The 26,555-nt window shown below is 45.1% G+C and overlaps 1 protein-coding gene across 1 annotated transcript in view; it reads left to right on the forward strand.

The window, feature by feature from the left end:
* LOC147430426 (dolichol-phosphate mannose synthase subunit 3-like) overlaps positions 1-26,555 on the forward strand; it is a 76,470-nt gene that overhangs the window by 20,029 nt on the left and 29,886 nt on the right. The window contains exon 2 of the mRNA XM_086495734.1: positions 10,301-10,417. Coding sequence (XP_086351860.1) covers positions 10,310-10,417 — 108 coding nt within the window. The 5' untranslated portion in view covers positions 10,301-10,309. The remainder of the gene's footprint in view (positions 1-10,300; positions 10,418-26,555) is intronic.

Below are 26,555 nucleotides of genomic sequence, written 5' to 3' on the forward strand. Positions count from 1 at the left end.
GACATGCACGGTCTGCGAACAGACTCACAAAAGTGCCAGATCACTTCCTATTCTAGACTGACTTGATTGAACTGAACCTTGGTCATGCTGTAGCTTGTCCATGGACACATAGGGTTGGATGTATCACGTGACATCCCCTCCTTTTAAAAGTGAGGTATTGGTACCGAACTGTATGGCATCGAGGGAGGTCGCCAACAGAGTCTGGAATCTTGGAAAGGACTCTTCGCCGGCCCACTCTGATGCGTGGGTCATGCGATACTTGAACTTCATAAAGGTCTGCAACGCTTTCTTCTTTGGGCGGCGCCGAAGTGACACAAAGTCATCTGTAGCTCCTTCAATGCTTCAACTTTGTCTATGGACGTAGGTCGATCTTCTTCAAGAATCTCCAAGGCTAAAAATTCTTGAAACCACTTCCAACACAAAAACATGAACAAACCTATCCCATGTAAAGTGACTGGAAAAAATCTCGTCTGTCGAACTGCAACAGACTTGGACACTCCAAGTCAAGAATCAATCGCGATAGCACCAAATAACCACTTCAAAACAATTCACAGATCACAATAGATTTGCACTGGCCCGGCGGAGTTCTGTGCCTAGAGATATTGGCCCCAAAGACTCGCGCCCCTTTCGGTATTTCTTTATGAATTAAATCAATGTCAAAGTACAAAGAGCGGTTAGGTTTCACTCTTAGACTCTGCGTCCCGATGCTCTGCAGAGTGAACCCCTCACCGCGTATTTAAAGATTACAAGGGATGCCCGAAAGCAGAGCCCCAAAAGCTTCCAATTCAAAAGCAAAATTCCCTCTCTCTCTTAAGAGAGCAGAAATAAAGCAAATCATCTCTCTTTCTCTCTCATTTCAAAATTGCGTAGTCAAAAAGCCCCAAAATCTTGCGTCGCTTGCTGGCCCCTTTTTCCACGCCGCAAAATCTGGAAAAAGCTGCCACGTGGCATTTCAGCGCCAAAGTTAGGATTTCCAGCCACATTAGGGTTTCAGCCAGTAATTAGGGTTTTTGTAAATTAGGGTTTGCAGGAATTTTAGGGTTTCTGGTAGAAATTAGGGTTTCTGTTGTCGGTAGCCATCACTTTGTACTCAAAAGAAGTCAAGAACAAATCAGTATCATAATCAGGAATTCCATTTCATAAAGTCATCCAATAGATTATTGTTAGCTCTCAGTATCCCTGAAGCTCAAAGAGACATTAGTGACTTTAGTATCAAAATCAAGACATGTGTTGACAAAGGAGTGGAGTGACTCCCCTCTTGTGCATCCCACTGCACCAGATCTCCGGCCAAGCTGAATTCTGGGTTCCGTTTGGAGTAGACTATGCTAAACCAAAAACATTGAGGTAAAGTTTCACAATCCGAGGAGTATCTGCTAGGTCTTCCTCCTCCATCCACTTCGCATTCAATGCAGGATAGTTCTTGAACTTAACCAAGAACCGCCTTCCGACTTTACCTTTATTCTTCGTATCCTTATGTGCCAAAATCTGTTCAGGAACAAGGATCTCCTCGTTTTCTTCCACCTCGGGTTGCTCATCAGGCTCCCTATCATCAGACACATCACCCTTAACAGGTTTCAAGAGACTCACATGGAATGCATTGTGAATCCTCCAAGTATCTGGCAGTTTCAATCGGAAGGAGACATCATTTATCTTTTCAGTGATCTAAAAAGCTCCGTAGTATCGCATACCAAGCTTTGGAAAAAGCCTCTCCTTTCGCTTTTTCTTTCTTAGGCGTGCCTTCTCAAGACGTAAGCACCCAATCGTCCTCCTTAATTTCAAGTCGCGACCATGGCAATCCGCTGCCTTTTTCTGTCGTTCTTGAGACTTCTGCAAAGTCTCGCGAACTTTGGCAAAAGGTGTATCCAAGTGTCGCGTATATTCATCAGCTTCCAAAAAAAAATCTTATCTTTCGTGCTCAGGAAGGGTTGAAGCTTTGTAGCACTTTCAAAAATCTCAAATGGCGTCTTCCACGTCGAAGAGTGTATCGTGTTATTGTAGGCAAATTCCACCAAAGGTAAGTACTTTTCCCATTGAGTCTTCTAATCCGAGATACAAGACTTATAAATTTAAAACCACTGAATTGGCAATCTCAAATTGCCCGTCAGTTTGCAAGTGGAACGATGACGAGAACTGCAACTGCGTGCCAATGTTCTCCCAAATTGCCTTCCAAAACAAACTCATAAATCTGGGGTCTCTGTCGAAGACAATCGCCTCAGACATGCCATGTTATTGGAAAATAATCGTGATCATTCTGTGTTCTCGGGAGATAAAAAATGAAATCCATTGCAATACTTTCCCAGGGGCGGGTGGGTATGGGTAAAGGTTGTAACAATCCTTGTGCCTTATGCCTGTCAAACTTGACCTTCTGGCATACTAAGCAACTGCGCACAAACTCTTCCACATCCTTTTTGAGTCTCGGCCAAAAGAAGTATCTCTCTACCCCTTTCATGGTGGTAGCAATGCCGTGGTGACCCGTAAAAGGTGGATAGTGGTATTCTGTCATAACCTTTTCCCCTCAACGGTTGTGTAACGCACAACATAGTTTTTCTCATCAAGTAGCCTTCCCGAATGGAGTATCCTGCTGTCTCCCCGTCTCGTGTATGCAAAGTCTGTATCTGTGGCATACTGGTCGACCATATCGTCGAAGGTCCTATGATGTATCGCGGAAATAGCCAGAACCAACGACTTCCGAGACAAAGCATCTGCCACCACATTCTTTTGTCCCTGCATGTGGACAATCTGGAAGTGAAACTGTGACAAGATGTTCGCCCACCGCATCTGCTTTTCCGAAAGCTGCTTCTGTGACAAGAAGTAGCGTAAACTCTCATGGCCTGTAAAGACAGTAAAATCCGCTCCGAGTAGGTAATGCCGCCACTGAGTAAGAGCATGGATAACCGCCAAAAGCTCTTTCTCATAAATCTGTGCTGTCATCTTTGGCCTAGAGAACAATCGGCTCTCGTAAGCAATGACATGGCCATCTTGCATCAAGACAGCACCCAGACTACGACCACAAGCATCACAATATACTTCAAAGGACTTCTGCAAGTCTGGCAAAGTCAAAACTGGTCCTGTAGTCAAATTCTCTTTCAATGTTTGAAAAGCAGTCACCTTTGTGGATCCCCACGAGAAAGGGACTCCTTTTATATCAAGATATGTAGTACGAACACAGTCCCAAGAACCTCATGGACATTCTTCAAATCGGCCCAATCACGGATAGTGTCTATCTTGGCCGGATCCATTTGCACTCCTGCTGCTAAGACAAAGTGTCCCAAAAAAAGTATTATCTCTGAAGCAGATGATCTCTGTGTTCTGCCTCATTCTTGGAGAAAACAATGATATCATCAAAGAAAGTGCCAACAAATAGCCTGTACTCTCGAAAATCCTGTCCATCATCCGGTTAAATGTCGCAAGAGCATTGGTTAAGCCAATAGGCATCACCAAAAACTCAAATAACCCGAAAAGTAGTCCGAAAGGCTGTCTTGTAGACGTCTCCCGACGCGATTCAAATATGATGATATCCACTCTTCAGATCAATCCTGCTACGGCACGAGGATCCCTATAACCTGTCGAGTATCGATCCTAGGAATCGGAAATCTGTTCTTGATGGTGATTTTGTTGAGAGCTCTATAATCGATGCACTTTCTCCAAGATCCGTCTTTCTTCAAATCCAACAACAGTGGAGAGCAATACGGTGAAGTACTAGGCTGGACAAGACACTTTTCCAAGAGGTCCTTCACTTGGTTCATAATCTTTTCATTTTGTACTCGGCTCACATAGAAAGGTGGCCGGTTCGGTGGTGTGCTTCTAGGTATCAGATCAATGGTGTGATCTTCAAGCCCTCTAAAAAGCAATTGGCATGAGTGTGGAGAAAATCCTTGGCGTTCTTTTGTTCAGGTCAAAACATATTCAATCTTTATCCATCGTTCAGTTCTGTCCCAAAAGAATGAGTAAAGAAATTGAAGTTCATCAAGTACAATCTCTGAGCCCTTCATTTGTCAAAGTCGCTTTCTCGGCCCGGTAGTCAACCACGGCGTAGTTCTTGTGGTATCAAGGGATTCCGAGTAGAACGTCACTCGCGTGCCCTAAACACCTCTGTCATTGCAAACGAAGTTTGCCAATGCTTGGTGTAATGGCAACATCCCGTCCGGGTGCCAACCGAACTACCTGCGCCTGTGGCGTCAGTCTGTCGGGCGTAATTACAAATCGAGCCGCCAATTCCAAGTGAAAAGAAGTTGGCCTTGGCTCCTTCAAAAGAGCTTCCTGATCCTTCACATTGTCCCAAAAGCGGCAAAATTTGTACTTTCATTCATTTGATTTGGTTCAGGTCTCACACTGTGGTACCAATTCTGCTTTTCTATTTGCCTTTTTTGCCACTTTTCTCAGCTGCTCTCGAACTCCAGGCCTGTCGTCGTCCTTATCATTCTGTTGTTTCGGTGCCTTTTTAGGGCACCTCGCGGAGATACGTCCATGTTTCCCGCATCCAAAGCACTTCCCCTCTTTTATGAAGCGAGCTCTCTCCTCAGGAGTAAGCTTGGGCCGTGCATCCTTTTTCTGTGGGTTGCTCTTTTTCTTTCTACTTTCATTCCCAGAAGTCTGTTCGGCTTGTTGTGTCATAGCCTCATCTGTGGGGTAGGTCAGACTGCCAGAGTGAATGGCAAAGCCCCACTTCGCATGACTCATCAACTCCTGAATAGAAGCTGACTTCTGTTCCAAGCAGTGATCTCGGATCTGTCGGTAGACCCAAGGTGAACCGCTCAATCTGTTCCCTGAACGAGATCTTCTTGAATGAAGAGGCAGGTAGAAAAGAGTTCCAGAATCTCTCACAGTAAGCATTTATTGTATCTTTCTTGGTCATCCGAAGATGGTTCCAAGCAGCTCGTATATCTCGTTCATACTCTTGTGTCAACCAAGAAGAAATAAAAAGCTTCTTAAATTTCAGCCATTTAAGTGGCGCAGTCTTGTTTAAAGAAGAGTGGACCACCACTTGCGATCATTCCCCTTTAAAAGAAGAGTGGACCACCACGTGCGAGCATTCCCCTTAAAGTAAGAGGCAGCTCTCCGAATCTTGGAGTGCTTTGAGTAGCGTCCTCCCGCAAAAGCGATGTCAAACTGCTGTATAAAAGACAAAGCCTTTGAAGCATCTGAGTATCCTGGAAAAGTATCAAATTTGATGGAGTGTCCACCTTCCTTAAACTCTCAGACTTTCTTGCTTTTATCTTCCAGAAAGTCATACTGGTTGGCTTTATAAAAATTCTTCTTGTTCGCATGAAAGTTTCTGTCATCGGAATCTGAGCGATCTGTAGGCGAGTCCTCAATAGAACTGTTAGCTTCTGGGCGAGATTTAGCCTTCTTTGCCTTTTTCTTGCCCTTTCCGAAGCGTTGTTTCTTGCTTTGCGTTTTGCCTTTTCTGTCTTCTTCGCTAGAATCTGAAGAGCCAGAAGAACTGTCAGAAGAAGAAGAAGAAGAAGAAGAAGAAGAACTGGGTACTCCTTCAAAGTGAACACGCCTCTTCTGTTTCTTTGCTTTATCAAATGTCGACTGACGACCCAAATAACCCGGGAAGTCAGTGCCTTTCTTCTGCTTTTTTCCGTGCTTTTTTGGCTTTCTTTTGTGCGTCAAAAAGCTGAGCAATCCGTGCATCAACCACCTCTTCTAGCTCCTCTCTGAATATTTCTTGTGAGCAGAAGGTTTCTTGAGAGCGGGTTTTGGGGGTGGTGTAGTGGTTTTCTGCCACTGCTCATGCACTTCCTGAAAAGAAGTCTCGCTCATATATTCAAATATTGGGTCCTAAGCAAAATTGAGCATCATCTTTGTTGCATCGCCAATCAATTGATGACGCTCCATCTCTCGTCGCTCCGCCTGAGTAGGCCGAGGCGAGCCATACTCTGCCGGAATCTTCGTTGTGATCTCTGCCCGCATCTCCAGATGCAGAGGGAGTCGATTGATCCTTGCATGAAGCCATAGGTGCTGCGGGAAAAAATTGTGGATCGGATTTTTCGTAGAAGAGAAGTTGACTGTGCTCTGATACCACTGTAACAAACTTGGACACTCCAAGTCAAGAATCAATCGCGACAGCACCAAATAACCACTTCAAAACAATTCACAGATCACAATAGATTTGCATTGGCCCGACGGAGTTCCGTGCCAAGAGATATTGGCCCCAAAGACTAGCGCCTCTTTCGGTATTTCTTTATGAATTAAATCAATGTCAAAGTACAAAGAGCGGTTAGGGTTTCACTCTCAGACTCTGCGTCCAGATGCTTTGGAGAGTGAGCCCCTCACCGCGTATTTAAAGATTACAAGGGATGCCCAAAAGCAGAGCCCCAAAAGCTTCTTGTTCAAAAGCAAAATTCCCTCTCTCTCTCTCTCAAGAGAGCAGAAATAAAGCAAATCATCTCTCTCTCTCTCTCTCTCTCTCTCTCTCTCTCTCTCTCTCTCTCTCTCTCTCTCTCTCATTTCAAATTGCGTAGCCAAAAAGCCCCAAAGTCTTGCGTCACTTGCTGGCCCCTTTTTCCACGCCACAAAATCCGGAAAAAGCTCCCACGTGGCATTTCAGCGCCAAAGTTAGGGTTTCCAGCCACATTAGGGTTTCAGCCAGCAGTTAGGGTTAGGGTTTCAGTCAGCAATTAGGGTTTCTATAAATTAGGGTTTCTGGCAGAAATTAGGGTTTCTGTTGTCGGTAGCCACGCCATCACTTTGTAGCACGAACAAACTTTGCATGCAATGTAGATGAACATAGAGACGGAGTGCCAAACCGTTCACCTGACACACGCAAACAATGAGATCGAAGCTTTCTCTTCTGATCTAAATCAATCAATTGTGGCAATTCACAACGGAAATGCCCATGCTTGGTGCTCATACTTTCTTATGCTCTTTCTACAACCGTGTCGTGCCAAGGAAGAGACATGAAATGTGACTTCCTTGAATGCATACTTTTCAGCTTTTTATGGACGATCCGCATACATTCGTGCTCATTCATGAGGGAAACGTGCTCAACGTACAATATGTCATGCCTATGAAAAGGGATCACATAAGGACGGTGACTAAAATACAGGAAACGATCACAAATGAAACACTCGAACAATGCGTGCTGACGAATCATTCGAACACATAGTACTTCCAGTAAGGGTTCTTTGGACCTAGGCTAGGGAGCCAAGATCGGTTCTTCTTGATTGGTCGAATCTTCCTGTGGGGTTTCTTTGGACCTCGAGTCGAGAGCGAAGATCGGTTCTTCGTGATTGATCGTCTCTGCAATGAGGTTAGTTTCACTATAGAAAGTATCAACTAACACATCATCCTTGTAAACAATCACACATCTTCATGCAAATCATCGTGCTCGTGAGAAATCACATCTTGATAATAATGCAAATTATCATGCTTGTGAGAAATCACATCGTGATCATCATGCAAATCCTGTGTGTCGTGCTTGAGAGAAGAAGAGACTAAGTCTCCTTTTCCCGAATCTCTTCAATCTTCGCGTGCACATTAGAAATGAGAGAGGAAGAATGAACAACGTTCTTGCGATCCAATTCTGTTTTTCTTTCTGCGTACTTGCCTTCAAATTCTTTGGCCTCTAAGCGTAATTGCTCGCGCTCACGCTCCATGGCTGCCATTCTTGCTTCGTGCCACGTTGTCATCATGTCCATCATCGTCTTGCACCAAGCCTCCATAGGATCTGGTGCAATCCTTGCCGTAGATGGGGACGGGGGAGGGTCAGAAAAACCTCCTGGTGGGGAAAATTCTTCTTCGTCTCTCTCATGCTCATCACCTCCAAGCGAAGTATCCATTCCGCTTCGAGTGATGACCATCCACTGAAGTCGAGGGTTCTTGTGGTCTTGGGTTCTTAAGTTCACGAGGAACTTGGGTTCTTGGGGGTCTTGGTTCTTGGGGTTCTTGAGTTCTTGAGCTCTTGAGGTTCTTGCAGGTCTTGCAGGTCTTGAGGTTCTTCTTTCGCTTGCAATCTGTGTTAGAGAAGGATCTTCTCTTCACCCTAGTTCTGCTCTTTTCCGCGGACGCACCCCTTGGCGGCCTTGCGCTCACACCAAGGTTGCTTTTTCCCACCTCACGTCGATTGGCCGGCCGCTAAGTGCACTGTCCGCTCTCAATGAGTGAAAAGAGGCACAAGGGGAGACTGGACAAGCCCTTCTTTCTTGGGTTTCCTGTCACTCTTCAGAAACACGATTAGGAATCGACACGCCCAAGTAAACTTGGGTAACGTGCGACCGCAATAAGCAAAAAAAATTTTGTGGTTCTCGTGGTTCTTTCCTTGAGTGATACAGAACACTGCCAAAGCTCTGATACCAATGTAAGGTGCAGCGGAATGAATGTTGTTCTTTCTCAAGATGAGTGCTCCATAATGTGCTCAAGGTTCCTTTTACTTACGGAAGGGAGGGCCTTCCGTTCCTTTAGTGAGAGAGTGCAATGGACACAAACAAAGTGAATGGACACAGTGAATGGAAGTGCATGAGACTGAGAGATAGAGAAGAGAATACGACACCAGAGACGTAAAACCCTCCTCCGAAGGCCCCACTCTCTATGGCGAGAGTGGTCTACTTATGATTGCACAAATCTCTACAATGCTTGGACTTGCCGACGATGTCGACGACGATGAGGATGATGACGAGACGGGCTGAAATCTGAAAATGCTAAGGGCTGAAATCTGCAAATCTTTATCTGCTGAATTCTGACTCTATTTCGATGACGACGGTACGATGACGATGTGCTGAAAACGCAGATGCTGAAATCTGCGTTTTCCGGGCTGAATCTGTAAACCTTGCGGAATCTGACCGTGCGGCGAGGATCTGCTGTGGGAAGGTGAGATCTGCGAGATTCGGGGCTAGATCTGCGAGTGCTAAAGGCTGAAAACTGAAAACCCCGGTGGTTCTTGATGTTCCGTCGTGGTGAATCTGCAAAACGCCGGGGCTGATCTGCAAACCAAAAATGCTAGGGCTGATTTGAAGTCTTCTTGCAAAAACGCTAGGGCTTTTGCTGGTTCTATTGTAGGCTGATCTGTGGTTCTACTATTGCCGGGAATCTGCAAGTGCAAAATTGCTGGCTGATCTGGGTTCTTGATGCAAAACGCTAGCCTCGCTGCTGTGTAGCAAAAACCGCTAGGCCTTGCTGGGGGTTCCTGCTGAGAAGGTGCCTGTTGAACCGAAGCTCCTGCTGCCTCATCTGCCAGAAAGTGCTAGCGCTAGGTTTCTTATTTACATCCTTGTCAAAACTGCCCTACCTAGTTCCCAACAAAAGTCACTTAAAAATAATAAGTGAAAAATGTCAAAAATAGGGAAAATAGGTCTATGCACTGTAAAAATGCTCCTGATGGAAATCTGATGATCATGCTGTGTGCAACCAGAGGATATGCATCTAATCTAAGTGCCTGGACATGCACGGTCTGCGAATAGACTCACAAAAGTGATCACTTCCTATTCTAGACTGACTTGACTGAACTGAACCTTGGTCATGCTGTAGCTTGTCCACGGACACATAGGGTTGGACGTGTCACGTGACATCCTGCCGGGGGGTCTCTTGTTGAGAAGGTGCATTGTTGGACACAGGTCCCTACTGCCTCTTCTGCTAGAGAATGCTAGCGCTAGCTTTTCTTATATATATTCATAGCCAATTTGCCCTACCTAGTTTCCCAACAAAAGTCACTTAATAATAATAAGTGAAAAGTGGCTAAAATAGGGAAAATAGGTCTGTGTAGTGTAAAAATGCTCTTGATGGGTTCTGACTGTAATCTGATGATCATGCTGTGTGCAACCAGAGGATATGCATCTACTCTAAGTGTCTGGACATGCACGGTCTGCGAACAGACTCATAAAAGTGCCAGAACACTTCCTAAGCTAACTGAACCAAACTGAATCGAACTGAACCCATGTCATGAAGTAGCTTGTCCACGTACACCTAGGGTTAAATGTGCACGTGACACTTTCCTTTTCAATAAAGTGTGTAGATAGTTTTTCCTTGCTTCAAGTTTTGTGTATCGCAGCTTCCATGGTGATTGCATAGTGTGTGTGTAGCTTTCTCAGAAATCTCTCTTCCAATAAAAAGACGGAGCATTTTGAAGCTCCGAAATCTAGAAACAATCAAAGAAAATCCTATAGGCTTCAAGAGAGATGGGTCCCATATCATAAGCATAGTGTCTCTCTCTCTCTCTCTCTCACACACACACACACACACACACACACACAGAGAGAGAGAGAGAGAGAGAGAGAGAGAGAGAGAGAGAGAGAGAGAGAGAGAGAGTTCTTCCTTGTAGTTTCTTGAAATTGTTCTTGTTTGTTTGGTAAATCAATAGGAACACGTCATGAAGCAAGTGTGGAGACTTTGCACACTCGCCCTTTCTGCACTAGCTCTTTGGATTGCCCTCCTTAACCAACAACCCCCTCTATTTCCTCAACAAATAATTCTAACTGTAAGTGTTGTGAGGTCAATGGTTTTTAAAAGAAAAAGCTAACGAATCTGTAACTTTTACATCGTTGTAAACTTTAATGTATGTGCTATGTAGGTATGGACAACTTAACATTTGTGCGCGTCTACTTGTGCGTAAAGTAATTAATTTTATGTTTGTGCAATAATCATGCTGTGAGAAACCTCATGCAAGTCTATGTGCTAGGAAGGGACTGAACAAGTCATCAATATTCTATGTTATACATTCAAACACTTTTTTGAGATGAATATTACACTTTATTTCTTCTGTCTCTGGTGGTATCACTAGCCCATGCACACGATTCTCATAAGGACTTCACAACAATGCATTCTCAGCCCATTTATGTTATTCAACAGAGCATGCATCTCCTCTATTCTAATTGAAACCGGCCTGTAGGGCGGTAGACTTTAGCTTCACCCGATCTTTACACTGTGTAACTTTACTTGAACTTTACGACACAAAGGAACTTCACGTATAAGCTTGTGATTGGAATTCAACACTTCAAAATAAAACACGGCTTGGCAGCTAGAGTGCTTCCAAGCAGATAGCGACACCCTGTTGGCCCCAAAGACAGGCGCCCCTTCGATATTTCTTTATTCTTATTGCACTTGAGAAAAACCTGTAAACTTCTACATGCTGTCCCACTTTTATCGCGCTGAAATTCCCCTACTCTTAACCAATTTTGGCAGCATAACCACAGTAGAAGTCTCCACGGACAAAATCCCAAGTAAACAGTGACTTTCCACGCACTTTAAAGCTCTTTACAAAACCTGGCGAGAAATTACAGCACACTGAAATCTCTGTTTTTGGCCTCCAATTTGCACCAAAACACCTATTTGGTGATTCCCTAGCTTCCCTGAAGCTCTTGGGACGTGTAGGCGTCAAAACTGACCAAAACCCTAAACTTGCAAAAAATTACAGCAAGCTGTAATTCTCTGTTTTGCACTCCGATTCGTGCGCGGATCACTCTTGTGGGTAGCCCTCGAGCTCCCGTACATGTAGGGTTACTTGCCTTTTGAAATTAGACGAGATTCTTCGTGGGAAATCTCTCTAAATTGTCCTGTAGAAGCGCCCAAGGCTTTCCCGAGGCTCCCCTAGCATTACCTTGTAGTTTAGGTGCAAAACCCTAAACCTGCAAAAAACCACAGCAGGTTGTAATTCCCTGTTTCGCATCATTTTGAGTAGAGCAAACACGTCTACGCGTGTCTCAAAAGCTCCCGCACGCAATGGGACAGTTCCCCCTGTAAATCGAACGAATTTTGACGCGAGAAAACTCTCCGTTTTCGCATTTGTTTGCGATGGAACTGTGCGTATCTGAAGGGGATTAGCAATTAGCTAATCCGGCTCCTATACAGAAGGCTCTTGCCTTGGCAAACGCGCATACCGAGAACTGTACATGGTCATCTAAGAAGCCCAACTAGAGGGGCATTACCATATGGGCAAAGGGGGGAGAGAGATGCGCGAGAGCAAATCATCGCGTTGCATGAGACAAGGGAGAAGGCAAGCTTTCCGTTAAAGTTGTGATCACCTGCACTCACTACTTGTTAGATTTACACCACTCTGTTGCTTCATGGGTCTAGGGCATGCATGTACGGCTAGTGTGCCTCCGGGCCGGCCACCCTTTGCATATGCATTTAGACTGCACTATCCGGCCGCCCACCTAGTCCGGGCGCCCTCATTTTTCAGGTTGGGTCGTGGGAGATTTTTCCAGGCTTTGCCCTACCTCCCCTTAGGCACCTATTTATGGGGCCAGGGGTACCCACTTCCACTATTTGGTTATTGTGTATTGGGTCTTTTGCTCATGGTAGTCATGGGGGGCTGATCGCCCGCTCTTCACCATATCTTGCGTATGTGGTCTCTCTCTCTCTCTCTCTCTCTCTCTCTCTCTCTCTCTCTCTCTCTCACGGTTCCGCACACGCGCACTCTTACATGGTATCAGAGCTTTAGGCTCTCCATGGGACTAGCGCTTCTGTAGAGGTTTTCCTCCCAAGGGATCACAATAGCCAGTGTTTCACTATGCAGGCCTAGCGCTAGCATCTCTGTCGACTTTCATCGCCGGAAAGTTTTCTACCTGCCTAGCATTTTTTGCATTACTCAACGTTTTTTGCAGATCAGGCTAGTGTTTTTGGCATCAGGTTGGCGTTTTGCAATTGCAAGCATTGCTCTGCATCTCCCACTACAGGCGCTCACTTCTCTGCACCAAATCGCACCAAAAACACACCAGAATTGCCTAGCGTTTTCTGGACCAGATCTGCGTTTTTGGGACAGCTTACATTTTTACACCTCGCTGTGTTTCTTGGTTTGCTGCTGCGTTTTCAGCAGAGGAGGGGAGTGCGGGGCTTTACTCCACCAGATCTTGCCTACGACACACGGCCTTGCATCCGGTGCGTTGCCGGTCCGATTCTTCTTCAGATCTACAGATTTCAGCCATATAGCCTGCTGTTTTTTCTGTTTTCAGCCCACCTGGGGCTGTGAAATTGATTACCGGCCCTCCCTACACCCTCTACACCGCCCCGGACCATGCTGGGAGCGTACAAGCATGTTGAAAATCGCTGGACAGCAGCGTTTTCATCACCTCGCAGTTGCATTTTTGGGTGGACAGCAGCCACATGGCTTGTATTTTTTACAGAGGATGAAGTTACCTCCTACCAGGTTACCATCCGGTGGTGGTCCATACGGTCTCTTATTGACTGCTGTAGTACACGGTATCTTTGACATTGGCTTGATCATCTACGGGCGTATGATCCTTGGAAGATTCATTCATTCCAGCCATCATTCGGCGGTTGCGCACTATAGAGGGGGTGGTGACTTGTGGTTTGCTATGGACACACCTATGCCCTCATCAGAGGAGCTCACACGAGATATGGCCATGCTCAGGGCATATGTGATTCCGACATTCCCAGAGAAGACACCACCATCTTGTGTGGACAGACACTTACCACTTGACCTCGACACATCATATCACTTGCTTACACAGGAGCATCTACATGGACTTAGGGAGAGGATCTTGGATCTCTTCTTGGACAGGTTCATTGCTTGGATCTACAGACTCGAGTGGGACTTCAATGCTTTGGACTCTCTTGGAGAGTTTACCTGCGAGATGCGGGAGATCAGGCATCCCGCGACTACACCCAAAGTCACTCGGAGCTTGGCTTGGATGGTAGTGCAGTTGTCACAAGACGGGCACCACGTGCCAATAGAAAAGAACAGACTGAACAGACTTTTAGCACTTCATTAACAACTGAACTAAAAAGGGAGAGAGACAACACGCGACACGGAGTGTCGGAATTCCACCCCAGAGAGTATTGGCCCCAAACCTTGGCGCCCTTTTCGGTATTTCTTTATTTTGCATCAACTCAATACAAGCTGGTACTCAAGACTCTGCACCTTCTCCAGGAAGCATGCCAGAGAATGAGCCCCAACCTCATATTTAAAGGCCCTTGGCTTGAAAAGTAGTTACAGTAAAAAGCCTTTAAAATTCAAAAGCTTCTAATCCAAAAGCAAAGCCAAAAAGCTGCCAGCGTAATTTACGGAAATCCATACAGCCTGCCACGTCATCATCCAAGCGCAATTTTCGAAAATCTGCCACGTCATCAGTTTTTGGCGTGTGTCCAGATGCTGCTTTATTTTCTTCCTTTATGTCACTTGGGGCCCCATCAAACGGGGTTCCCATTAGTTGGTAGGACTTCTTCTGTTACTTGTTCTTCTTAGGGTTTAGGCCCCTCGGCCGACATCTGCAAGTTGGCTCCATTCTTTAGGCTTTGACACGTTAACAATTTGTTACATCAGTTTCTCTTCTACACTCGTGATCATTTGGATTGCTACCTTCAGAGTTGCTTAGACTCACCCTCGGTAACCTTACAACAAACTTATCCCCCGACCTGGGCAGTAGGCCACTCCCAGCTCATTCACATTGAGAGCCAGACCAAGATGCGTTTTGGTGGCGTTGTTGGCGCAAATTCTGTTTGGTTGACACCGGAGGATTGGAGGTAGGAGATACAAGCAAGAGGGCGTAGACAGATTGGTATGGCCTTTCCTCTTCTCAGAGGTTCTTCACAGTGCCGACTTCTCAGTCTGGCTTCCCTACTTCATACATGATGATTACGGTGTAGACAGCTTGGTCTGACCACACCTCTTCTCACAACACAGACTATTGAGTCTGGCTTTCCCCTCATCTTGGATTACCCTACCTACTGACAGGACACCATCCGTTGGTCGTCCGTTCGGTCTCTCGGTGCCTGCTGCAGCTTTTGGTAGCTTCTACAGTGCAGACTGCTTAGTGTGGCTTTCCTTGATTCGGAGGACGTTTACGATGCAAATTGCTACATCTGGCCTTCCTGGAGTTTTACGCAGGTTAGCCACCTGGCCACACTCGGTTGCATGTTCATGCATTGACAGGCTTCCGGTCATTCTCATGATGGTTCTTGGGCTTCCCCATTTTCTCTGGATGGTCTGCTGACTACAGACACCACAGATCCTATTGGATAGGACACTTCATGGTCTATTGGCACTTCTGTTACGACAAGGAGTTGTTTTCACACTCAGTTCGGGACCTTCACGCAGTATCTTCATCCTGTATCGACGGAGTACAACAATTAACTACACTGCTCGTGATGTCACTTTACCATGGAGACTTCTTGGCGGTTGGGACACCCCTGACTGCTGCTACACTCACGGAGTATTGTCCTTCAGTGGACATTGCAACAGACATCTTCATCATTTGCCTCACATCTTCGGCTTCACGCGGTTTGTTCAGCATCAGGTGCTTAGAGGGGGTGGTAGATTTACACCACTCTGCAGCTTCACAGGTCTAGGGCATGCATGTACGGCTAGTGTGCCTCCGGGCTGGACACCCTTTGCATATGCATTTAGATTGCACTGTCTGGCCGCCTACTCCTGGGCCGGCTGCCCACGTTGTCGGGGCGCCCTCATATTCATGTATTTCTTGCTGGGTCGTGGGGGATTTTTCCAGGCTTTGCCCTACCTCCCCTTGGACACCTATTTATGGGGCCAAGGGGTACCCACTTCCACTATCTGGGTATTGTGTATTGGGTCTTCTGCTCATGGTAGTCATGGCGCGCTGATCGCCCCTCTTCACCATATCTCGTGTTTGTGGTCTACTGTCTCTCTGTCACGAGGAGGTGTATTTTTTCTGTTGCCTTCTCTAAATATGTACTACACATTTTTATTTATTTTATTTTTACTTGTTTTCTCGGGAACCTTTGAGAAAGTGCAAGTGGACTTTGCATGGCTAATGTGAAACGGCTGTGGCCGAACGGGTTTCTCACATCGGGAGTCTAGGTCCGTCAATCTGGGACTGGTCGGGCCAGTTTTAGCATTGGATTCTGACGAGTATGGAAGCTTGTGTTCGCCAGATGGAATTTGGGCCACTCGGCAAGTCACTTATAACTTTATAAGTTAGTGGGAACTAGAGAATTAACTCAAGAGGGGCAAATTGGACACATGGTGGCTCCAGGTGAATTTGCCAGATACAACATGAAGAGGGGGCGCCCAATTTGAGATTAGAGGCTGAATTTTACTCAATAGTGAGCCACAATGTGTGTGTGAGTAGTGGATGCAGGTTTACAACTTTAATGGAAAGCTTGCCTTCTCCTTTGCTCTATGTAGCGCGACGATTTGCTCTCGCGCATCTCTCTCTCCCCTTTGCACATATCGTAATGCCCCACTAGTTGGGATATTCAGATGATCATGTACAGTTCTGTGAGTTTTATGCGCGTTTGCTAAGGCAAGAGCCTTTTGAACAGGAACCGGATTAGCTAATTGCTAATCCCCCACAGGTACCCACAGCCCCATCGCGAAGAAATGCGAATTTGGAGAGTTTTCTCGCTTGAAAACTCCTCCAAATCACAGGGTAACTGTCCCATTGCGTGCGGGAGGTCTTGGGGAGCGTGTTGATGCAATAGCTCCGTCCGAAACGACCCAAAACAGAGAAATACAGCCTGCTGTGTAAAATTGCAGGTTTAGGGTTTTGCTCCTAGAGTGCACCAGAACTTCACAGAAGCTTTGGGGAAGCTAGAGTGTGGCTATATAGGAGTTTGGGAACTTTTTAGAGTTTGTAACAGTGAAAAACAGCGCTCTGCATTTTCTCGCCAGCCCACAGAAGAGCTTCAGAATTGTATGGGAAGTCACCCTTGACTTGTACTTTTGGTCTATACAGGTTATGCAGCCGTTATGATGTGGAAATTGGGCCTAATTCTGAAATTATAGCCCCTAGACTGATTTGGACAGCTTGTAAAGTTGCTTGGGGTTTTCCCATCTCAATCAAATAAATACTGCAAGGCGCCAGTTTTTGGGGCCAATAGGGTGTCGGTTATCATTGCGCATGGCTTCTAACCGCTGGACGCAAGTGTTGAAACTCTCTCTTTTGCATCAATACTCTGTGTGTAATTAACAGGTTATAGATTTTGTACCGTCCTTTACTGTGCATTGGTTGGTTGTATGGTTCCATCGACGGGATAAGACACTTTTTTCTCAAAGAGTGTGTCGTGGATTGTTGTGCGTGAAAGGATATAGAGTTAAGCACTATGGCAGAAAGGAGAGACGAGTTTTCTGAAAAGGAAGCATCCTCTTACAGTGGGTAGGAGGAGCAAAGGGTTGTTGACAAAGGGATGCGACCCATGGAGCCGGAGGATGAGGATCTTATGTTCAAAGTTAGGTTTTTGAAGATCATGGATATCTTCGAGCAAATGGCTCAGAATCCGAAGTTATAGAAGTACTTACAGGCTCCTAAATGGGATGTCTCTTCCCTACCACCTGAAAAAGAGGGTTCACATGCAGAGGGGTCTCATGACACTCATGGAAAGGCTCCTGTGGAAGAGCAACAACAGGTGGCGAAGACACCCAATTTGTCTACAGATCCAAAAGAACAGGTGGTATCTGGACATGAGGCTGTGAATGGTCAAGATAGTAATGAACAAGACGTTTGGCAGACCATTCCACCCTTTACTTCATATCCTGGTTACTTTGGTGGTGGTTCAGTGTTTCAGGCTATTGTTGGACCATCCACAGGTTTACAAGGGTACATACCAGGGAATGTGTTTGGGGCAATGCAACGAGGTGCGGTTAACCCTATGTACGGGAACATAGGTGTTCAACCAGGTTTTCAGGGTGCCTATGGCAATTTTGGGATGCCTGGAACTCATTTTGGCATGGCTGGTTTCTCATAGCAAAATGCTCGGAATCCGAATAACACTGGCAAAACAGGTTATATGAGTGCTGGAATGCTTAACCGAGAAGTACCACTTTTTAAAGCATCTGTTGATGATAATGTGGTTATTACGAGCCAGCCAAAAGAATACAAGGAAGGCTGGGCAGCCGTGAAGTTTGACACTTTTAATGGCACATATGACAAAATGAAGGCCTTGACCTTCATACAACAGTTTGATGTGGCATATGCAGGTGGAAACTTCACAGGGTCTTCCAAGATAAGCAAGGTTGCCACCTTTTTGAAGGGTAATGCGTTGAGATGGTGGACCACGTTGTTAATTCAGGGCTAAGCACCTACAACATGGGTCCAGTTTAAACAGATATTTGCTCCTACGTGGCTCACAAACACTCCGAGGTGGATGTGATCACGGCATGGTATGATTTGAATGCGTCAAATTGTGCAAATCTGGAAGAGTACAATCAGAAATTTTGGGATGCCTTGTTACCCATAAGCTCTTACAGGTTTGCACAATTGACACAATAGATTGAAGGTACTGTTGTGGATTACCAAAGGAAATCAGGGACTACTGTACAAAGACCAATCTCATCAACATTATGCAGTTGATTGAGAATGCGACAGTGGCCAATAACTTTTTGCAAAGTAAATCCAGTGGATTTAAAGGCAGCAACAAGGAGTCCCAGGGCAAGCAATTTTCAGCCAAGGGCAATTTCAAGAAGAAGCCTTTCGGAGGACAGAGGCAGTTCAAACCTTCTTCTGGGCAAAGCCAAGGGAAGGAAAGGCATTTTTCTAGCAAGACATTTGAGGAGAGGAAAGCTCTAAGAGAGGCCAAGAAATGCTACATTTGTGAAAGGGAGGGACAATTTGCTAATGAATGCCCATAGAGGAAGTCACAGGATAAGGATGACAAGTCAGACCATAAAGGGAAGAAGCCGAAGCCGAGTGTAACACTTGTCCCAGATTTGGTTCGTGACCAGCCAAACATAGATGCCACGGAACTGTGCAGAGCTTGGGGCAAAGTTAGAGACGAGACAATGCTGGTTTTCTTTGATCCAGGAGCCCTTGCAAATTTTATATCACTAGGCATCAAAGTTGGGCATTCGTGCAGAGGAGATGGGTATATGACAGGTGAAGCAGGTTTGGCATGCCCAGGTCATTCAGAGCTTGTTACTCCCATTTTGGGGAAGCTTCGTCTGCACATTCGGAGTTATGTGGATGTGGAAGAATTCCATATTATGCCACTTGAGGGCTGTGACGTGTTATTGGGTATCCCATGGTGTTACAGGTTGCATGCTATGGTGGATATTTACAACAAAAAGATTACCCTTGTACATAGAGGAAAGACTCATGTCATAAAGCTTATAGGCGAGTCTGTTCCGATTGTTTTTGCTTTTGCTATTTCATCTTGAATAAAGAATCATCTTTCTGCGTACTTGATCTTTGCAAAAGAAGTACCTGAAGTTGTATCGAATTTGTCTACCTTAGATAAAGATAGGTCAACTTTTTTGAGTGGTTTTAGTGATTGTTTTTCGGACTCTTCGCCAGGGGAGTTACCTCCTGAGAGACCTGAGGATCATACCATAGATGTTGTGCCAAGTTCTAGTGCACCGAATAGACCACCATACAGGGTTAGTGCAGCCCAACAGAAAGAGATTATGAGTCAGGTCAACGAGCTTTTAGAGAAGGGGCTGATTCAGCCCAGTTCATCCCCTTTTTGTTCGCCTGTGCTCCTAGTGCAGAAGAAGGATGGTTCATGGCGCATGTGCATTGACTATTGGCCTTGGATAAAAATACCATCAAGAACAGGTTCCCCATATTGAGGTATCCTTGATCGGCTTGAGGGAGCGTCATTGTTTACAAGGATAGACGTAAAGAGTGGGTACCACCAGATACGCATTAAGCCAGAAGATGTCCATAAACTGCGTTCATGACAACATTTGGTCTCTATGAGTTTCTTGTCATGCGATTTGGTCTCACAAATGCTCTTGCCACGTTCAATAGGATGATTGGACAGAATATTTAGACCACATAGAAACTATGTGGGTACCTTCTTTGACGACATGATTGTCTACTCAAAGTCTGAAGAGGAGCATAGGGATCATTTGACTGTAGTTTTCAATGAGTTACGTAAGAACATGCTACTCATTAATGCGAAGCAGAGTGAATTCTTTTTGGAATAGATTCACTTCCTAGGGCACATTGTTTCAAAGGATGGGGTATGCGTGGATCCCGCCAAAGTGGAAGCAATTAGGTCATGGCCAGACTTGAAGTCCGTACATGACATTCGAAGCTTTCTAGGCTTATGTTCCTACTACAGGAGGTTCATCCGAAATTTTGCTGAGATTGCTTCTCCACTCCATGCACTACAAGGAAAAGCAATTACTTTCAAGTGGAAAGCCATGGAAATTTTAGCCTTCAAACACTTGAAAGAGAAATTGACTTCAGATCCAGTAATCATTTTGCCAGATCTTTCAAAACCTTTTGTGGTACAGTGTGATGCATGTGGTCATAGCCTTGGTGCAGTTCTAATGCAGAATGGCTGAGTAGTTGCATATGAGAGCAGAATACTTTTGAAGACCGAAAGGAACTTGCAAGTTTATGAAAAAGAATTGTTGGCTGTAATTCACGCTCTCACTAGTTGGAAACACTATCTGCTGGGGGACTGATTTTGTTGTCCAAAGAGCTCATCAAACCTTGCAATATTTTCTCATGCAAACGAAGTTGTCTGAGAAACACATGCGATGGGCAAACATCTTGTTAGTGATGGACAGTCAGAAGAGGCAAATTCTACTATCCTGGATCTGCTCAAATGTTATGTATCAGAGCACAAGGCAACTTGGGAACACCATCTCCCATTGATTGAATATGCTTACAATAACACTGTGCATACGTCAACAGGTAAGGCACCATTTGAGATAGTGGAAGGAGGGAAGAAAGTCACGCCCATTCTGCAGACTAAGGATAATATATTTGAGGTAGACAAGTATGTGCAAGATATGGATGAAACATACAGGAAGATAAAGATTGCTCTTGAGAAGACTCAGGCTAAGCAAAAGAAAGTGGTTGATCGTCACCGTCATGAACTTGTATTTTCACTTGGTGATTGGGTGCTTTTGCGCTTTGAAAAGGAAAGGCACGGAACGTTTGTTTCCTAAGCTCAATATGCGATATTATGGTCCTTTTCAGATTTCAGAAAAGATCAGCGATGTAGCTTACTGGTTGAAGCTACCAGAAGGTTGGAAGATACATAATACTTTCCATGTTAGCATTCTAAGGCCCTTTGTTGGTGATGTGCCAGAGAATATGCCTGATGAGGAACAACCTGAAGTGGAGGAATTGAATGAGATTCTTGTTCCTGGGACCTGATCAAATATTGGCACACTAGGAAAGGAAGGTTAGAGGAAAGGTTGCAAGACGTTACTTGGTGAAGTTCAAGAACTATCCATCATTGGATGCTAAATGGATGGAAGAGTCTGAATTTGCTGATTCACCTCAACTATTGCAACTATATCTTGAAGCCTTTCAAATGGAACCCACAGTGACTTGATGTAGCTCTATGGCGCAATGTGAGAGCATGGTTCATGATGCTCAAAAGAGTAGTTAAGTAATTGTATCTACTCTTTCTATACAGAATTTGGCTAGAGAAGTTTGTGCTTGAGAGTACACTAGAAGACTTCTATGCTTGATATATCTGTGGTAGCCAGGTTGGTGGGATTGTTTAATCGTCCAACGCTACATTTCCGGAAGTATGTATATCTTGGATTCCTATCATAGAATATATGTGTTATTAGCAGATAACAACATGTATTATTGGCATGCAAGCGAGGTCGCTTGCAATATTTCAAGGGTGGGGTGTGTCACCAGGAGGTGTATTTTTCCTGCTGCCTTCTCTAATTATGTACTACATATTTTGATTTATTTCATTTTTACTTGTTTTCCCCGGAACCTTTGAAAAGGTGTAAGTGGACATTGCATGGCCAGCGTGAAACGGCTGCGGTCGAACGGGTTTCTCACATTGGGAGTCTAGGTCGGTCAGTATGGGACTGGTCGGGCCAATTAGCATTGAATTGTGATGAGTATGGAAGCTTGTGTGCACCAGATGGAATTTGGGCCACTCGGGAAGTCACTTATAACTTTATAAGTTAGTGGGGACTAGAGAAATAACTCAAAAGGGGCAAACTGGACACATGGCGGCTCCAGGTGAATTTGCCAGATTCAGCATGAAGAGGGGGCGCTCAATTTGAGACTAGAGGTTGAAGTTTACTCATAGTGAGCCACAATGTGTGTGTGAGTGGTGGGTGCAGGTTTACAACTTTAATTGGAAGCTTGCCTTCTCCTTTGCTCTACATAGCGCGACGATTTGCTCTCGCGCATCTCTCTCTCCCCTTTGCACATATCGTAATACCCCACTAGTTGGGCTATTCAAATGATCATGTACAGTTCTGTGGGTTTTATGCACGTTTACTAAGGCAAGAGCCTTCTGAATAGGAATCGGATTAGCTATTGCTAATCCGGGAATCCCCCACAGGTGCGCACAGCCCCATCGCGAAGGAACGCGAATTTGGAGAGTTTTCTCGCGTGAAAACTCCTCCAAATCACAAGGCAACTGTCCCATTGCGTGTGGGAGGTCTTGGGGAGCGTGTTGATGTGTTAGCTCCGTCCGAAACGACCCAAAACAGAGAAATACAGCCTGCTGTGTAAAATTGCAGGTTTAGGGTTTTTTGCTCCTAAAGTGCACCAGAACTTCACAGAAGCTTCCGGGAAGCTAGAGTGTGGCTATATAGGAGTTTGGGAACTTTTTAGAGGCTGTAACAGTGAAAAACAGCTCTCTGCGTTTTCTCGCCAGCCCACAGAAGAGCTTCAGAATTGCATGGGAAGTCACCCCTGACTTGTACTTTTGGTCTATACAGGTTATGCAGCCGTTATGATGTGGAAATTGGGCCTAATTCTGAAATCACAGCCCTAGACAGATTTGGACAGCTTGTAAAGTTGCTTGGGGTTTTCCCATCGCAATCAAATAAAGAAATACCGCAAGGGGCGCCAGTTTTTGGGGCGAACAGGGTGTCGGTCATCATTGTGCAGGGCATTCTAACCGTTGGACGCAAGTGTTGAGTCTCTCTCTTTTCCATCAGTACTCTGTGTGTAATTTAACAGGTTATAGATTTTGTACGGCCCTTTACTGTGTATTGGCTAGTTATAGTCTCTCTCTCTCTCTCTCTCTCTCTCTCTCTCTCTCTCTCTCTCGTGCACACACGCACTCTCACACTACTCACACACACACACGCATTGTGGAGCACTTCTTTTCATTAATCAGCCCCAACCCCAATTTTGGACGTCCCCTCTTGGGATGAGCTTTCTGGAGAATGAGAGTTGATCTATAAGTCGCTCTCATACTGCCATGTGTCCGGTTTGCTCCTTTTGGATTAATTCCTAGTATTATCCAACTTATAAAGTCTTGTCGAGGGGCCTAAATGACTTTAATTGAGCCTAGCCACTTCTTTACTAGTCAGATTCCAGTGTCGATCAGCCCAACCATCTCGTGGCTCCCTGGCCTTGACTTTTGCGGGTGAAACTCTCAGCCAACGGCCGTTTCACACTCGCCATGCAATGTTCGAGCATTTGTGATTTTAACAAGAGGGTCCCAAAAATTAAATAAAAATCAAGGGAAAGAAACCAACAAATATATGTAGTGCTTGTCATGGTCTCATGACATATTAAAATTGCAAACGTCCTCAATTGCATGCCATATATATATGTTATAGATGAAGTGTGGTAAATACCCTTTTATCATCGCATGTATCTGCAAGAAAGACTGTCAAACATGTGTACAAATGACTTAATGAGACCTTTATACTTTTGTCAAACAATGTACATTGCTATTGCACTGAATCCTTATGTACATATGAAGTGCTAGATCTATCATCATCCCTCTTCTGAGCATGTGTCAAGCTCTTTGACCTTTGCTCCACTGAGGTGATCCGAGTTGGAGAATACGTGGGTTGTAAACCAAAAGCTTCAAGGTAAACCGTAAAACTGCAATACATTTGGTGACTCTCAGTTCACTTTCTTCCATCCACTTTACATCCATAGGTGGATAGTGTAAGGTGGGGCGGAATGAATGTTGTATTTTCTCAAGATTAGTGATCTTTATTGCTCAAGGTTCCTTTTAGTTCTTAGGGAAGGAGAGAGCCTTCCGTCTTATGGAGAGTGCTATGATCACGAACAAAGTGAGTGGATATTGTGCGTGCAAGTGAATGAGATTGAGAGAAGGAGAGAGAAGAGATACGACACCCGAGAGGTTGTAAAACCCTCCTCCGAAGGCCCCACTCTCGTCGGCGAGAGTGGTCTACTTTGATTGCACAAAGGTGTACAATGCGTATGCAATGGACTGATGCAATGGGACTATGCCGATGACGACGACGACTTGATGGCTGAAATCTGAGATCTTCTAATCGCTGAATTTCGGGGCTGTTTCGGTGGCTGAAAATGACTGTTTTGGCTGCATTTTTATGGCTGAAAATGGGGGATCATCTGCAACCAACTTGGGGGAAATCTGTTACTGGGTCATGGCTGAAAACATGCGTTTTCTTCAAGGCTGAATTTGCTAATCAAAACGCTGATGCTGCAGGTCTAGGGCTGGCGTTTTTGTGATGAAAAATGCTCCTGCAGGGGTAGCGTTTTTGCAATGAAAAACGCTGGGCTGAAGGGGTACTGTAGGGCGATCATGCAAGGGGGAGATGCTGTGAATCTGATGCTGCCGGCGGTAACTGCAAAGAGGGAAAACGCCAGAGGTGGGGACTTGCCCGACGGGGATGGGGATCCAAACGCTGGGGGTGCTGGGGGGTACTGTTGAGAAGTTGCCTGTTGAGCGGGAAGCTCCTGTTGCCTCTTCTGCCAGAAAGTGCTAACTTGGGTTTGCTTATATATTAACTTAGCAAAATTGCCCTACCTACTTTTGTTGGAAAGTCACTTAAAAATAATAAGTGAAAATACCAATAAATAGGAAAATAGGCTAAATGCACTGGAAAATTCCCCTAACTGATGCTAATGGATTCTGATGGGAATTCCGATGATCATGCTGTGTGCAACCGGAGGATATGCATCTATGCTAAGTGACTGGCATGCACGGTCTACGAATAGACTCACAAAAGTGCCAGATCATTGCTAATCTAGACTTGACTGAACTGACGGGAACCCTTCTATGGTGTAGCTTGTCCATGGACACATAGGGTTGGATGTGTCACATGACATCCCCTCCTTTTCAAAGTGAGGTACTGGTACCGAACTGTATGGCATCGAGGGAGATCGTCAACAGCATCCGGAATCTTGGAAGGGACTCTTCATCGGCCCACTCTGATGTGTGGGTCGTGCGGTACTTGAACTTCATAAAGGTTTGCAACGCTTGCTTCTTTGGGCCGCGCCGAAAGCGACACAGTCGTTTGAATCTCCTTTCTTGTGTCAACTGCGTCTAGAGATCTGCTTCTTTCGTCTTCAAGAATCTCCATGGCTGAAAACTCCTGAAACCATCTCCAACACAAAACCATGAACATACCTATTCCATGTAAAGTGAAGGAAAAAAATCTTGTCTTCTCTAAAGACTGTGTATGCAATGTCGATGAACATAGAGACGGAGTGACAAACCGTTCATCAAGCAGATGCAAACAATGCGCTGGAATCTTTTCTGTTTGATCGAAATCAATCAATTGTGGCAAATCACAATGGAAATGCCCATGCTTGGTGCTCATACAATCATGTGCTCGTTCGGAAACCGTGTGATGCCAAGGAAGAGACATGGAATGCGATTTCCTTACATACAAACTTTTTAGCTTTTCATGAACAATCCGCATACATTCGTGCTCATCCATGAGAGAAACGTGCTCAACATACAATATGTCATGTCTAGAAAAAGGGATCACATAACGATGCTGACTAAAATACAGGAAACCTTCACGAATGGAACTCTCGAACAATGCGTGCGTATCAATCATGCGAACACACAATACTTCCTATGAGGGTTCCTTGGACCAAGGCTCGAGAGCCAAGATCGCTTCTTCGGGATCTATCGAATCTTCTTGTGGGGGATCTGTGGACCTCGACTCGAAAGCCAAGATCGATTCTTGGTGATTGATCGAATCTACAAGGAGGTTAGCTTCGCTAGAAAAAGCATCAACTAACACATCATCCTTGTGAACAATCACATTTTCTTCATGCAACTCATCATGCTTGTGAGAAATCACATTTGATCATGCAAATCATCATGCTTGTCATTGTCATCCAAATCATTGGCATCCAAATCATCATGCTTATCCTTGTCATTCAAATCATCATGCAAGTCATTGTCAATCAAATCATCATCATGCTTCACACAATCATGCAAATCCTGTGTGTCATGCTTGGGAGAAGAAGAGACTGAGAGAGTCTCCTTTTCCCGATCTTGTTGCATCTGTGCCTGTATTCGAGAAAAGAGTCGCAACATCTCTTGCCTTATTGCTTTGTTCTCGTGATCAAACTTGGCTTGCATTTCTTTGTTCTCGCGATCAAATTCTGCTTCTCTTGCTTTGGCTTCCAAGCGTGCTTGCGCGCTCTCACGCGCTATGGCTGCCATTCCTTCTTTGTATTCACGATCTATGGCTGCCCTTCGTTCTTCGTAAGCCTTTCTTTCTGCTTCTCTTTCTTGGTCTAACTCCTCCATAGGAGTTCGTGCAATCTTTGTCGTAGATGGGAAAGGGTCGGAAAAACCTCCTGGTGAGGAAAATTCTTCTTCGCCTCTCTCATGCTCATCATCTCCAAGTGAAGTATCCATTCCGCTTCGAGTGATGATCATTCTGAAGTCGTGGGTTCTTGTGGGTTCTTGTGGGCTGGGTTCTTAAGTTCACGAGGAACTTGGGTTCTTGAGGTCCTTGATTCGTGAGAATCTTGGGTTCTTGAGGTTCTCGA

The sequence above is a fragment of the Adiantum capillus-veneris genome, chromosome 22, assembly GCF_014529385.1.
Source record: "Adiantum capillus-veneris isolate H3 chromosome 22, ASM1452938v2, whole genome shotgun sequence".
In the NCBI taxonomy this organism is placed as follows: Eukaryota; Viridiplantae; Streptophyta; class Polypodiopsida; order Polypodiales; family Pteridaceae; genus Adiantum; species Adiantum capillus-veneris.